At 44.1% G+C, this 13,548-nt stretch overlaps 1 protein-coding gene across 2 annotated transcripts in view; it reads right to left on the bottom strand.

Moving 5' to 3' along the window:
- Daam1 (dishevelled associated activator of morphogenesis 1) overlaps nucleotides 1–13,548 on the bottom strand; it is a 176,541-nt gene that overhangs the window by 31,558 nt on the left and 131,435 nt on the right. For both annotated transcript variants that reach the window (XM_023703187.1, XM_023703193.1), the window contains 7 exons: nucleotides 12,989–13,055; nucleotides 12,657–12,774; nucleotides 12,108–12,246; nucleotides 11,824–11,882; nucleotides 8,465–8,652; nucleotides 7,714–8,007; nucleotides 7,116–7,223 (listed from right to left, as the gene is read on the bottom strand). In XM_023703187.1, the coding sequence (XP_023558955.1) occupies nucleotides 7,116–7,223; nucleotides 7,714–8,007; nucleotides 8,465–8,652; nucleotides 11,824–11,882; nucleotides 12,108–12,246; nucleotides 12,657–12,774; nucleotides 12,989–13,055 (973 nt within the window). The remainder of the gene's footprint in view (nucleotides 1–7,115; nucleotides 7,224–7,713; nucleotides 8,008–8,464; nucleotides 8,653–11,823; nucleotides 11,883–12,107; nucleotides 12,247–12,656; nucleotides 12,775–12,988; nucleotides 13,056–13,548) is intronic.

The following is a 13,548-nucleotide window of genomic DNA, read 5'->3' as shown; positions in this document are numbered from 1 at the left end:
TAACCCAAAGAATTACAGAACATGAAAGTTTGAAAGCAAAAGCAACATGGAATTTATAATATGAGGCATCATGGGATCAAACATGTGATATCTCCTGTGTTGAGATTTCAAGTATATCTACATCGCTTCCATTAAAAGGTGAAATCCAGTGTGGAACTGTACTATCTAACCACCAACAATAACAACAAACAAGCTAATCCAGAAATTTCAAGCTCAGAGTGAGCTAAGGAGTTGTATCATAAAACACATACTTAGTAGCAGACTTACCTGCCTGGAGTTCACAGAGAAATCCTACAGCCATGGTAGAGGCATGGAAAAGGCAAACCAGATACATGCCATTCAGAAGTCATAGCAACAATGGGGGAAGTCAAAGCAGTCAGGGGAATCAGTGATACAGGGTATAAGATGATCTATGTCCCTGAGTCACCAGTGAGAGTTAATGACAAGGAGAGAGTCTGGCCCAAGAGAAAATGAAAACATGGTATACAGCATTTGGTGCAGAGAAGGACAACATTTACTCTTCCCAATATTCAATGGTGGCAAATCAAATTTAGAAATGGGCTTAGCACATCCCAGAAAGATCCCAGCTGTTGGATTTTCATCAAAATTTGTTGATTTTGATGATTTTCATCAACAAATCTTCTTAGAAAAGGAAAGGAAAACAAAACCGCTAGACTTCACTTAACACATTGATCTTCAGTTGAAGCAAAAGCATATTAATTAAGTTCATCACTGGAGAAAACTTTTTCCATTGTTATATACTACCAAAAAAAAAATGCTTTTTGTTGTTATTGTCATTAATAGCCTCCTGCCTTCTGGTATTACTAGAAAGAATTAAAAGAAGTGGAACACCCTAAAGGGTCCGGACATGGCCTGTAGGTGCCGCAGTGGGTGTGAGGGAAAAGAGAACAGGCAACTGATAGGCGATTGCTGATTCCGGGTGGGTGCAGCCATTCGTGGCTGTCTGAACTGCTGCAGAGCTATTCGAGCACACGAGCCTCTTGAAATTCTCTTTAGAAAAGACTTGGGGTCAAGGGGAAGAAGTAATTGACACATTAGGAGAAAGTAACAGCTTCCGATGCATATTTTTGCAATGCTGAATGAATAAAGCTTTGGTGTGCAAAACCCGTCCCAGCTCTGGGCCAACAGCTTGCACCACCAGATTGCCTAGCATTTGCTCAGCAGATTCCTTCAGGTCTCAATAGCATTGCCAGAGCCAATTTCACACTGGTGCGCTGCTCACATCATTTTCCTGGTGGGAAACAGGACGTGCCCTCCTCTGTCCTGCCCACTCAGGCAGGACTGCCTTCCTTGCATGGCATGTAAAGGACAAGTTAATAGGCACAGGAAACTTTTCCTCCCCTCTGATACCCCGCTTTTCTTTTGTCTCTATTATAACTGTCAAACTGTCTACTCTGACCTTCTTTGGGACAGTAAAAACAGTTTCCTTTCCAGTGCAAAAAAACTTATGGTGGAAGGAACTCCATGAGGTATTCCTGATTGGTTTTTCTTTTTCTTCTGTTAAAGAGAAAGGATACTACATGAATTTAGATCCTGCTCTCATTATCTTGTCTTCAAAGAAGAAATTTTTATTAAGCTTGCTGGCAAATCTTGTTTCGACTGTGAGGAAACTAAGCCTCTGATCTCTAGCACAGGTTCTGTGCTCTGGAATCGGGCAGCTGTCACCTAATGGATGTGGGGCTGGGGGCTCAGTTTCTGTATCTGCACAATGGTGTTGACAGCTGGATTATGACTGGAATTAAATATGATGCTGCATGTAAAGCATCTACACAGTATCTGACACATTTATGAGCTCAATCCTTGTAATTATATGATACAATTATTTTATTCCTCAAAGAGTTGCTTCATTTATTCCTCTTGTTCGCTTCTCAGCTGAAGTGCAGAAGAGTTTAGTCAAGAGCTCCCGTTTGCAAACCCCAGCAGCAATAAGCACAGCAGCTAAAAGCTCAGTAACTCACTCATCTGTCTGGAGGTGAGGATGAAAAATGCTATGGGGAGATAGCTCAGTGGTCTAAGCAACTGCCATCTAAGTGCCTGCCTGGCAAGCGCAAGGACCCGGGTTCGAACCCTGATACTGCATGCCGAGATAGATTCCACTGATTTAAAGGTCTATTAATCTGCATTTTAAAAATAAAACAACAAAGCTTGTGAGTTTAATTAGATAGGACATATTTGAAATCATAATGTTATTTTAGGCCTAATTACACAAAACAAGTTAACATAAGTTTGAAACCTTATTCACTCAAAAATCAGAAGAAAAAATAAAATGATACTTCTAATTGGCTTGGATCAAATATGATAGAATCCCTTGTATTAGGCTTCACGTGAGAGAATGTTCGATTTTTCCAAGTATTTCTGGTGTAGCGCTTAGGATTTAGGATATAAATAAGCAGGCACTTGAACTGTCAGAAATCAGTGCTGACAGGCTCCACCATGAATAAGAGCTGCGTGTAAGGGTAATACTTGTAGGAAGGAGTCCTCATCTTTATCAGGCGGAAACACTTGGGTAAATCCGATAAAAACTGGACATCCCTTTCTGGAAAAATGCATATACTAATGTCTATACAGAACTCTGACTTGGGCAGAGGATATAGTTCAGTGGCACAATGCCTGCCTGGCAAGTGCAAAGCTATCAGTTTGATTCCCAGTACCAAACAAACAAACACCTCTGGCTTACCTCTTACTAGTTACAGAACGTGTGGCCTTACATGTTGGTCTGAAGAAAGAAACTAGCCACAATTTTTTCTTCTGCTTTCATATGTCAAGGCTAAGGACTAAGAATATTGAAATAAATCTCCTAAATAATATAATTTTGGGGTATACAAATAAGATTATAGACTAACTGTGAAGAGACATAAAAAGGAAAATGCTTTGACCATTTAGTAAAGATTCTCCTGAATGTTTTAAAAGGGACCCTCCCCATGACTTATGTTACACATCAGCAACAGCCGTTATCTTTCGTTCGCTAAATCAGAGAAGAAAGGCTTTGCAATACTGTACTAGGTGCTGACAACAGGACCCCAAAAGCAGGTTGTTCTCATGAGAAGAGCAAGATGGAGGAAGAACCCATGAGCTGGCACAATGCTATTCTGGAGCTCAGACTCCCTTAGTAGGTGTACTGCCACCAGCTCACCTACACTGCTAACTGCACGGACAGGCAGGAATGAATTTACGGCACAGCAGGATGAAAAGTCCCCATAAAACAGACATTGCCCTGTTTAACTGTATGTGAAATACTACTACCACGCAACGGACTACATTCATATTACGTATTAAAATAAACCCCTTGTGGCTGACTTAGAAATCATGTATAATGTAGTTTCAATGAAGAAAAAGGTTTGTATTAAAATTGACTTTCAAATGAACTTTTGGAATGCGAACAGGAGACTAATGGCATGCTATTAAATTCCATTTCAAGCGGCACATAAGCTTACATAATCAGCTCTCCACACTTTTGATATATACGCTGAAAAAATTTTGAGTAAGAGTGGTCATGTTCTTAAAACTGGATTTAAAGAAAATCCTCTAAAAGTCTGGTGTTCATAATGAGTAAAACCATGGACAAAGAACAAAGAGAAACCGAGAATTATGCCACTTTTGTGGTCTTCAATGTGTCACCTGTTTGGAGACTAAATTCACAGTAAGTCATATTTTTATTACCCATCGCATAAGAAATAAAATTCCCTTCACAGAGTTAGGAGTAAGTATTAAACAACAAAAAGTAGAAGAACTCTTTTTTTCTTTTCTTTTTTTTTTTTTTGGCAGAAGTGGGGACTGAATTCAGGCCCTTGTACTTGCCAGACAAACGCTTATTCTACTGAGCCATCTCCCCGGTCTTATAAGAACTCTTGAGAGCTAAATTTTAAGGTTAGTAAGGAACTGTGTATATCATATTCAGCACCAAAAGTACAATGCATACTCAATATTGGCCATCATCTTACAGTCTATATTATGATGAGCTACACATTTTTCATCTTTGTTTTTATACTACAAATTACATGATGGGCCTGTGGAAATAGCTTAATGTATTTGAATCCTTTGAAGTACTTTAGAGACAAAACAAATAATATAAATATCTGATTGTCATATTTCTCAAATACTTTTCTACAATAGGTATGTAAATGTAGACATAAATATGTGCCTATATTCATGTATGTATACATGTTTATATCTACATGCATGTTATATATATATATATATATATATATCACTGTCATTCCTCATTTAAATTTTATGGGTCAGGACTCAGAAGTGTAAGGAGCTGGGGACATAGCTTGGTGGTCTAAATGCCTGCCTGGCAAGTGCAAGGACCCGGGTTCAATCCCTGATACTGCATGCCGTGCAGGCCACCAAAACCAGGCGTGGTGGTGCATGCCTGTAACGCCAGCATTAAAAGGAGGCTGAGATAAGAGTATCACTAGGAGTCTGAGCTGGGTAGTAAGACCCTGTACTAAATAAATAAATAAATTTTAAAAATTTAAATTATACTAGTCTGACACTGTGATTTCTAAAGAGCACTATGCAGTGTTCCTACTACAGGTGTGCAGGTAATGGTATTCATGTATTCTTTTGCTGCTCTGAAAAACTGATTAACTAAGTAAGTGGCCTGAAGTCCAGAGAGTTTTGACCAAGGTTTCATCATTCTGGAGGGAGGAGAAAGGAGACACCGTGGAAAAAACAGGTTCCAGTGTTCATTTGGGAGTAGAAAGGAGAGCAGTTAAGTGGGGTATGACTGCAGAACACACTGCCAAGATGGGAAAACGTGTAGTCCTCACTGCTGCCAACAGGAGATGAGGGGCCGTTCTGCAGCCGGCACTGTTTGCTTCACTGCACCCTACAGATTCCATGTAGTGTCTGCATCTTGTGATTTTCTGGTTTTCAGTTTTTAGTAAACTCAATAAAATGGTTCAAATTGCCCTCATCTGGCAAACATATACATATATATATATATATATATATATATATATATATATATATATCTCACAATTTTCATCCCCCGTGGCTTAATTAAAAGAGGAAAGACACTTGAATTATGCTGAGCAGGTGTGCCTCAGGTTTTCTCCACGAAGTGCTGAGGACGGTCACAACTCATCCCAGCTCATCCCACACAGCAGTCTGCTGAGGGGGAGGCACAGCTGAAGTGTTCTGGCCTACCCTGACAAGTGACTGCTGATGACTTGCTATTTGCTAGGAGACTGTTATCCGGCTGCTGGGATCTCTGCAATCCCATCTCCAACCGCTCCTGAGAATTGCCCATGTATGTGTCCCAAAGTGCTCTGGCAGCATCCTTCTGTTACCTTCTGCTCAAGCCCAATTAATTATGAGTCTTGTAAACTTTGGTCTTTCAACCACCTGCCTTCATAACAAACGCAGCCCACATGCTCAGACTTGAATACATCCTTCACAACAACTGCAGCTTTCCCTTCCTTTAATAGACTCCTCTAAGGTCCCAAGTCCTCATCTAAGAGACCTGGTATGGGTCAGGATCAGCAACTGGAATGGAGGGGGCAAGCAAGGGAACAGGTGACCATGTTGGAAGATTATCTGAATTCCTAGGAAACTTGTTAAAATTCCTCCGAGTTCATGCTGAGGGCCAGGGATACCTCCTGGGGTGGGTGCAGGGAGACAGACAGACGTGTTGCATCCCAGCAAGAATGAGTCTGGCCAGAGAACCTGTGGGATGATGTCTTTATGCGCATGCACTGCTGCGCTTCACAAGATCAAGTATCTTGCTTTCCTTTTCCTCCGGGTCTTTTATTCAGTGTGCATAACCCTGCACAGGCTGCCACCTTCTTACGTAGGGGCCCAGCTCAGGCTCTTGCTTCAGCCTTCGTGTCTCTACGGCAGGCAATCACTTTTATTTGCATACACTATTAAACCAGCCAAAAAGCACTGAAGAGAAGCTTGGCTTCTCTTAGGGTAGAATATTCTGGCTAAGTAGCACCTTCACAACCTATTCCAGGTGTATCACAGGTCATCGTGAAAGTCTAAACAAACAATCCTTTTGCTTTTGTTGCTCGCCAGCCCCAGTCCATCTTCCTCCTTGGTGCCTGGGATTTCTGAGACCTATTTCCTTGGGAACCAAGTCAGTGGCCTGATGAGAAAGCAGGCGTCTGCTGGAGGAGCTGCACTCTGGGCGTGGAGGCCTCCCGCGCAGCTCAAGGGGAGCGGCCGCGGAGCTGCCCGCACTGTCTTCTTTGTGAGACCCAAGATGCTCTCCTCGCCGGCTGCTCCTTGCGTCTCCCGTTCCTGGTCTGCTTTTCCAATTCCCAAGGCCCTGGCTCCCTTGATCTTCTGGAGTTCTTTGTGCCTGGGTCCCTTGGTGGCTTCTTCTGAGCCACCCTAAGAGCTCTGCAAGGAGGCCTCTGGAGCAGTGAGAGACCAGGAGACTGACGAGGGCTCAGGAGGATGCCGCCTGCCTGCTAGCCAGCAAGTGCCACACGGCTGTTTCTGCGCCGTGGCCACAGCCTGGCCCACTCCTCTGCTGTCTGCATCCCTGTGCGGCCTCTGCAGCATCAGTGCTGGGTCTCTAAGCTTCGCTGTGGGTCCGAGGTGACTGCCACAGTCTCGTCATCTCCGAGCCTCACACTGCTAAGATTCCATCTATTTCAAAAAGCATTCTGATTCTGGTAGTATTTACACAACTTTAAAAAAAAAAAAATCAGATAAAGCAAAATAGTTCCAAAATCAAACATCTTGAGGTGACACTGTAAATTACACAACTCCCCTACCCATATTTTTTCCTGGCAATCCAGTGCCTAAGCACAGTAGTAATATCCGGAAGTCCTTACACAAGTCAAGGGCTTGGACATTTATCCCAGCAGAGATTCCTCAAGGGGAGCTAACACGCCTTCAGCTGCTCACACTCCCCACACAGCACAGGCACTCGCACGCGCGCGCGCGCACACACACACACACACACACACACACACAGAGGTACACACACCATGCTGCCTTGCAGGACACACTGGTGCAGACCAAACAGCGTGAGACGAGAGGCTGGCCACAGCACTGTCATGACAGGTGGCCCAGGGATCACGTGTGAAGATGTGACTGTTGCACAATTTTGGCATCTGGACAGCACATGCGATTACCTGCTGTCTTTGATAGGCAGAGAAAGTCCTTTCCAGATCTTCGAGATCTAGAACTTTGAAGACTTTGGTATCATCAATGTCAGTCCACACTGTTCTGTCCAGTTTGTTCTAGAAACATCAAGTTAGAAAGTTATACACAAAAAGAACAGGCATAGTTATTTTCTAAAGTGCTCCTATCCTAAACTGTTCATCCTACATGTTTAACTCACCCTACATGTTTAACATGAGCTAGTTTCAAACAACATGGCTGCATTTCCAAAGCTTAAGTATGTGAGCTAGGGAGAAACCTCAGTTTCTAGGCCGGAAAACAAACTTTTTTTTCAATTTAGGGTAGGGTCTACAGGGTCTCATTACACAGATCAGACTTGTAGTGATTCTCCTGTTTGCAGCCCCCCAAGCGCTGGAATTACAGGCGTGTGCTCCCATGCCCAGTCTCCATTGCTGTTTCAGAGTCCCCTGGATGTAGGGCTGGCCTGGCCCACCAGGGATTAAACCCTGAAGACAAACTCTTCAGTGGCCAGAGGTGTCTCCCTTTTAGCAAGGACACAAGAGGTGCTGATGCTACCCCTATGTAGGAAAATTTGAATGAAGGGCTCACCTCCGGCAGCTTAGACCAGTTGAAGGATTTGAGGGCATTTGTGGGCTGAGGAATGCTTTTCTTCTTGAGAGCCAGTCCCACTGGAGCCCCTGGAGGTGGCATGATCCCTAAGGGAGGAGGCCCTGGAGGGGGCGGAGGGCCTCCAGGAGGGAGCGGAGGTGGCGGTGGAGGGGGGACTCCACCTGGCAGAGTCGGGGGCAGTGGGGGAAGAAGGGAACCCGGCATGGAGGAAGGAAAGGGTCCTCCTGGGGCTCCAGGTGAGGGTCCTCCTGGGACTGAAGCACAGACAGCCCTCTGAAAAGATGAAAATAGGAGGAGATCAGTGCAAGAAGAGAATTCACTGTGTGAAACTGAGTGTACATACAGGGAAACCCACACTTTTGACAACGGGACCTAAAGGGCTACCAGGTCAGATGGTCTCTTCAGGGCCTCTATGGGCTTGGTGGCGCTGGCCCTTTGTACGGGACACTAGATGCCCGCCTGCAAAGCATTACATCTCTCTCACTTCTTGCACCATCATATAACTTGTTTTCATGAAACTGGTTAAGAAGCTAATGCAATCCCCTATGCTCTTAGTACAGGACTGGTGCCAGGACTGACAGCCCAGACCTCTGCCGACACAGGAAGCAAGTCTTATGATTGTAGCCAGAACTGTGGGACCCTTGAAACTGCTTCCTCATCACAAGGTGGAGGCACCTTGGGGCGAGCAGGGATGCAGCAAAGGGAAGGCCGGCCCCTGGAGCGCACTCACCCTGCTGAGCTCATGGAGCTGGGCCGTGAGGTCCGCCACCTGCTGTTTGACCTGCTTGTGTTCAGTTGTCTCTTTCTCGAGTTTCTCTTTCATTTTATTTAGGGTCTGCATCATTTCTTCCTTCTCTTGGGTCTTGGCATCACATTCTCTCTCTTTCTTTTCCAGTTTCTGTTGTAATTCATTGTGCTCTACATGTGAGAACAATCAGATATGAGAACAGGAGGTTCTGCAAAGCCCAAACAATTTCTCTAGAAAGGAAAACTGACAGAGGGTGATCCAGAGACTGGGGCTCTCAGTCACGTCAGTGTTATTTCTGCATCCCGTTAAAGGGAGCTACTCAGGGGCTGAGCAGCATTCGCCCTTGGGGAGGGAGGCGTGCGTGAGCAACTTTAATGGTGTTCCATAAAAGATGTCAGAAAGGGACCTCGGGAATGAACAAAAGTGCGAGCAGCTGCTTGTGGAAGGGACTGTGCCTGGCTGACAGCTACCTCCGAATCCTGTCAGAGGAGTGGGAAAATAAGTGAGAAAGCAGCCTGGGCCAGAGATCAGACATGCGAGGAGGAGAAATTAAGTGTGCACGATCAAGCTTTCCTGCAGGTGTCCGGCTGAAAGGGAGGAGTCTGCAGAGCGAGCAGGAACGGCCGCCAGACCCCGCGTCGCTCTGCACAGCTCCAGGGGCCCTCAGAAGGCCACCTGCAGCGCCTCGTGTTTTCAGCAAGCGATTATTAGAACTTTGGGAAAGAAAATGTTGCCATCTCAGTATTCAACATCTAAGGGCAGTGGTGCTGGCTGAACACGAGAATCATCATGGCGTGCAAGAACAGTGACTCTTAGCCAGGGTTTTGCTGACTTCCTCAGTCCTGCACTAATGGAACAGGACGTCCAGTTTAAACATAATGCTTATTCACATGGCCAGTGACTAAAAAGCTTCCTGACAGGATGATGAGCTTTGGGAAAGAGAAATAATGAAGTTTAGGCTGCAGATTTTTATTTCAAATACTTGGCTCTAATCCCTACTCTTTTTATATCAATAAATCCACTAGAGATATAATCCACTGGGGCTGAGCTGTACAGAGCTAGTCTCTATTTCTGAATTTGATAGCTCATTTTAAATTCATGTCGCCTCTGACCTTCTCTCTTCTCTGTCCTCCAAAACTGGAATTTGTAACAAGGGGTTCAAGACATTAAAATCCTTGCACCCATCATCCCATTTCTACCATTCCACAGATGTCTAACTTCTTCAGATCCATACCAAAAAAATGTTGGTGTCCCATTCGCTGTCTTTCCTCACCACCTCATTCCTCAGTAACCGTCTTTCCCCCTTCAGTACTACACATCAAGCCCAAGGCCCTGCCCAGCTCACCAAGTGCTCGTCCACTGAGCCGCGTCCTCAGCAACAGTGGCACTAGGACTGCACCTCAGCTGTGTGAGAAGTCAGCATCTGAGGAGCCTGGGGCCTGCTCCAAAGAGCCTGTGCTGCAGGCCGAGGCAGGGCTCAGGAAAGTTTCAAACGCTCTCAGAGGATTTCGACGTGCGAAGCTCTAGCACAAAGGTTCTTTCCACAAATCACATCCACTGACCATACCTTCACTAAGCTTTGACCGAACACGTTCCAGGAGTGCTATGCACTGAGGAGAATTCTTCCTCAAATACTCTTTTTCAGGTCCGTGGCATTTCCTTGCCTCTCGTCAGCCTCCACTCTCTGACTAATCTGTTAGCATGTGTGTTTACCCAAACCTTCTAAAAAAAATTCAAAGTATCTACAATCTCTCCTCTTTTACGCTTTATCCACACTATGTTTTAAGCCAAGCTGCCCCTTTCTAACCTTGGAGATCTTCTCCTTTGCCACCTCAACAGCCTGGTCCTATAACAGTTGCTATTATGCGCTGTGCAACTAGCTTGTGCGGACACCGTGCTGACGTCACTCTGTTTGACTTGTCTTTCAGCCTTCATGCTGACCCTATGAGGTAGAGGTAGCCCTCACTGCTGCAAGGATAGCAGAGGGCAGGGCTGAGACTCACACCCAGAACCAGGCTCGGTGGCTCCCACATATCTGCCAAATAAGTGACAGAATAACTTCCAATCTGATGGCCCAGGTGCTTTTCTCAACTTGCAGCCTCAAGTCTCTGTATTCTAGAACATCAGCAAAACATCCACTCATCAGACGAGTCCACTCATCCGTCCGCTCACTTTCTCTTTGGCCTCCTCCTTCACCCTTTCGCTGATGTCTCTATTCTCCCCGCAGAGCTTCCTACGCAAGATGCATGGGGAGAGAAACGTGAATGTGTGTGAGGAGTGATGGCCCCACAGTATTTCATACTTGCTATTGTCTGCCATCAGTGGTGGCCTTGCTTTTCTGTTTGATGGCAAAGGACACATGTGATGACAGGAAAGGAAATGCTACAACATCTCTCAGACATTCTTTTCAGCACGTTAAATACTGGGATGAGTGCTATTCAGTCACTGGCTGTGACTGAATAACTTGGACTGAATAACTAAGGAAAAGGAAGTCCGTTAACCAGTGTGGTGAGAGCGCATTGGCTGGCATATGCTTGTCCTCACAAAGGGGCCCTGAATCTGCCAGTGCACTGAAGGAAGCACAAAGCCACACATACCTTTCAGTGGCTGATAGCGTGAGAACACGGATGTTTCTGGCACTGATTGCTGACTGACAATATCAAAGACATATTCAAACACTAACAGCTGGCCTATTAATGTTTCATAACACATATCTCTACAATGGTCGCTGATTTCCTACATGGTTCCTCTTGTACCACTGGTATGAAGAAAATTGGGCTGTTGTAACTAGGTGGCCAGTACTTCTCTCTTAAAATTTTGACAAACCTGAAGAATGTCTTATTGTATTTCTTAAATCATATTCTGTTTTAAAAAGTAGGTATGGGGAAAAAAAGGGTTCGGATGACTTGTAGTTAAAAAAATTTAAATTGGGCCGGGGAGATGGCTCAGTGGAATAAGCGCTTCCCTGGCAAGTGCAAGGGCCTGAGTTCAATCCCTGGTTCCGTAAAAAAAAAAAAAAAAAAAAAAAAAAACTAAATTGATGAAAAAATGAACAGTAACTATTATAAGCTTCTCCAAAACATTTACATGATAATAAAAGCATAAAATCTTTGGGAATCTGTGAGCCAACTAAAATACCTTAAATGAGGAAAAAAACTGCAAAATGTCATTAAGACCTGGAACAAGAAAGGCTATTTGATGCAATGAGAAAGATCAATGCAAGTCTCCCAGAGACACTGGCCGCAGGGCCATCCATCCAGTAACTGAACATATGTGCTCTTCGCTCCGGAAGGTCACCCATAACCGACAGTGTGTTCTGGTGGCACGTCTTCATCATTTACCTTTTCTCATTTTTTCTGCTTGTTCTTTCCACTGCTTAACTTCATTTTCATTGACCAACCTGTATAACAGTTAAAAGAGTACTCATTAAAAGTCCACTGTATAGAAAATCTTCAGTGCAGGCCTGAAGCCTGTTTAAACCCGGATGTTACTGAGACATACTGCATATATCTGTAAAGCAACTAGACTACTGCAGCGCTCTCAGCTATTATTTTGAAGCAGGATAAAATAAGTCCACTACACTGTCATCATTATCTCCCAGGCAGTAGCAAATGAAGAGACTTACATTCGTACCACATTTTTAATATTAAAGTTTTCCAAAGGCGTGGAGTCGGGGTCCTGTCCTTTGTCATTCTGGATAACTATTTGCTGTATAATTCTGTCTAGTAGCAGCCAGTACTGAACAGTGTTGCCGCTCCTCTTGTCTGAAAAGGGAAAGAATCGTGGGAAAAGATCTTCAGGTTGCTTGTAAATGAGGATGAATACTTTGAGCAGCCTTTAGGGCCACAGAACAGAGTGGCACTTACATCAGCTGCACCAGTGCTTCCCTAGGCTTAAGGAAGCCTGACGTGTGATAATCATTTACTTAAAGATAGTCTTTATCTCTTTATAAATGTGTTGTAAGGCACATGTTTATTCTGAAGCAAATGTAAGTTGTGACTTATTTCACTTTGAGAATTTAACACCAGGTAAGCCACGGTAGAGACACAGGCTGTCATAAAGCTGAGGCTTGGAGTCCCTGACCTCCCCTGTTCTGGTCAGCACCGCTAAGGAGACAGAGCCCACAGAAGACATCGAAGCCCGCCGCACCCCCAGGTAAGTGGCGAGCACTCACAAGGCATTTGGAGGCAGTGGTGCAGGATGGACATGAAGTGGGGGTAGGCTTCACTGTGTGTCAGCCTCTTCCTGGTTAGCTCGAACATCTGCGTTGCACTTTTTGTGTCTATGTGGACCTGTTTGATAGCAGAACAAATCTAAGAGAAACGCTCAAGCTGCTCAATGTAAGGAAAGCCAGTCCAAGGCAGACACTCATCTTGCCACTTGGGTGACACCCAGAGCTCTGCTTCTGCTCACAGACACAGTGACCCATGTTAGGTGCACAGCATGATTTAAGGGCAAGTTCTGTGAGCTGAGATGTCAAACCAGAATAATCAGAAGCACACATACCAGTTCAAATCTTTTGGCAAATTCTAGTTCATCCTCATTTCGGAGCATTTCAAAAAAATCTAAATGCCTGAAAGATAATTAAAAACAACTAAGAGTGTAACATCTTACAAACACAAGCACATAGGATTCAGGACATTAACACTAAGCCCTTTCCTGAATTTTCAGAGATCACTCTAAAAGAAACAAAAATTTGAATGCCCTTGTTTTTTAACTATGCTCTTTTAAAGGAAAAATATATTAATTGAGTTAAGTAAGGTCATCGTAAGAGAAAAATTTAGAAATCTGGTGTGCATAGCATATTGTATGATAGTATTAAATTAGTAAGTGGTAATCAAATCTAATCAAGTCCAGATTCCTCTCATGGACACCCTTTACAGAAAAACCCATATCCCTACACTCCATTCATTAAATATCACCAAAGAAACATCTGAATCTTTCATTACTCATTCAAATATTTATTAAGTCTCTAATAATTATTTTACACACTGGTAGTCAAACAGTCTATGAAGGCAAATACACCAAGGTAAAGGGAAAAGAAAATTACTGGGAATAAAGTGAAT

The sequence above is a fragment of the Octodon degus genome, unplaced genomic scaffold (assembly GCF_000260255.1).
Source record: "Octodon degus isolate 3935 unplaced genomic scaffold, OctDeg1.0 scaffold00007, whole genome shotgun sequence".
NCBI classification, from domain to species: Eukaryota; Metazoa; Chordata; class Mammalia; order Rodentia; family Octodontidae; genus Octodon; species Octodon degus.
The sequence above is the reverse complement of the archived record's forward strand: the minus strand, read 5'-3'. Positions and strand labels throughout refer to the sequence as shown.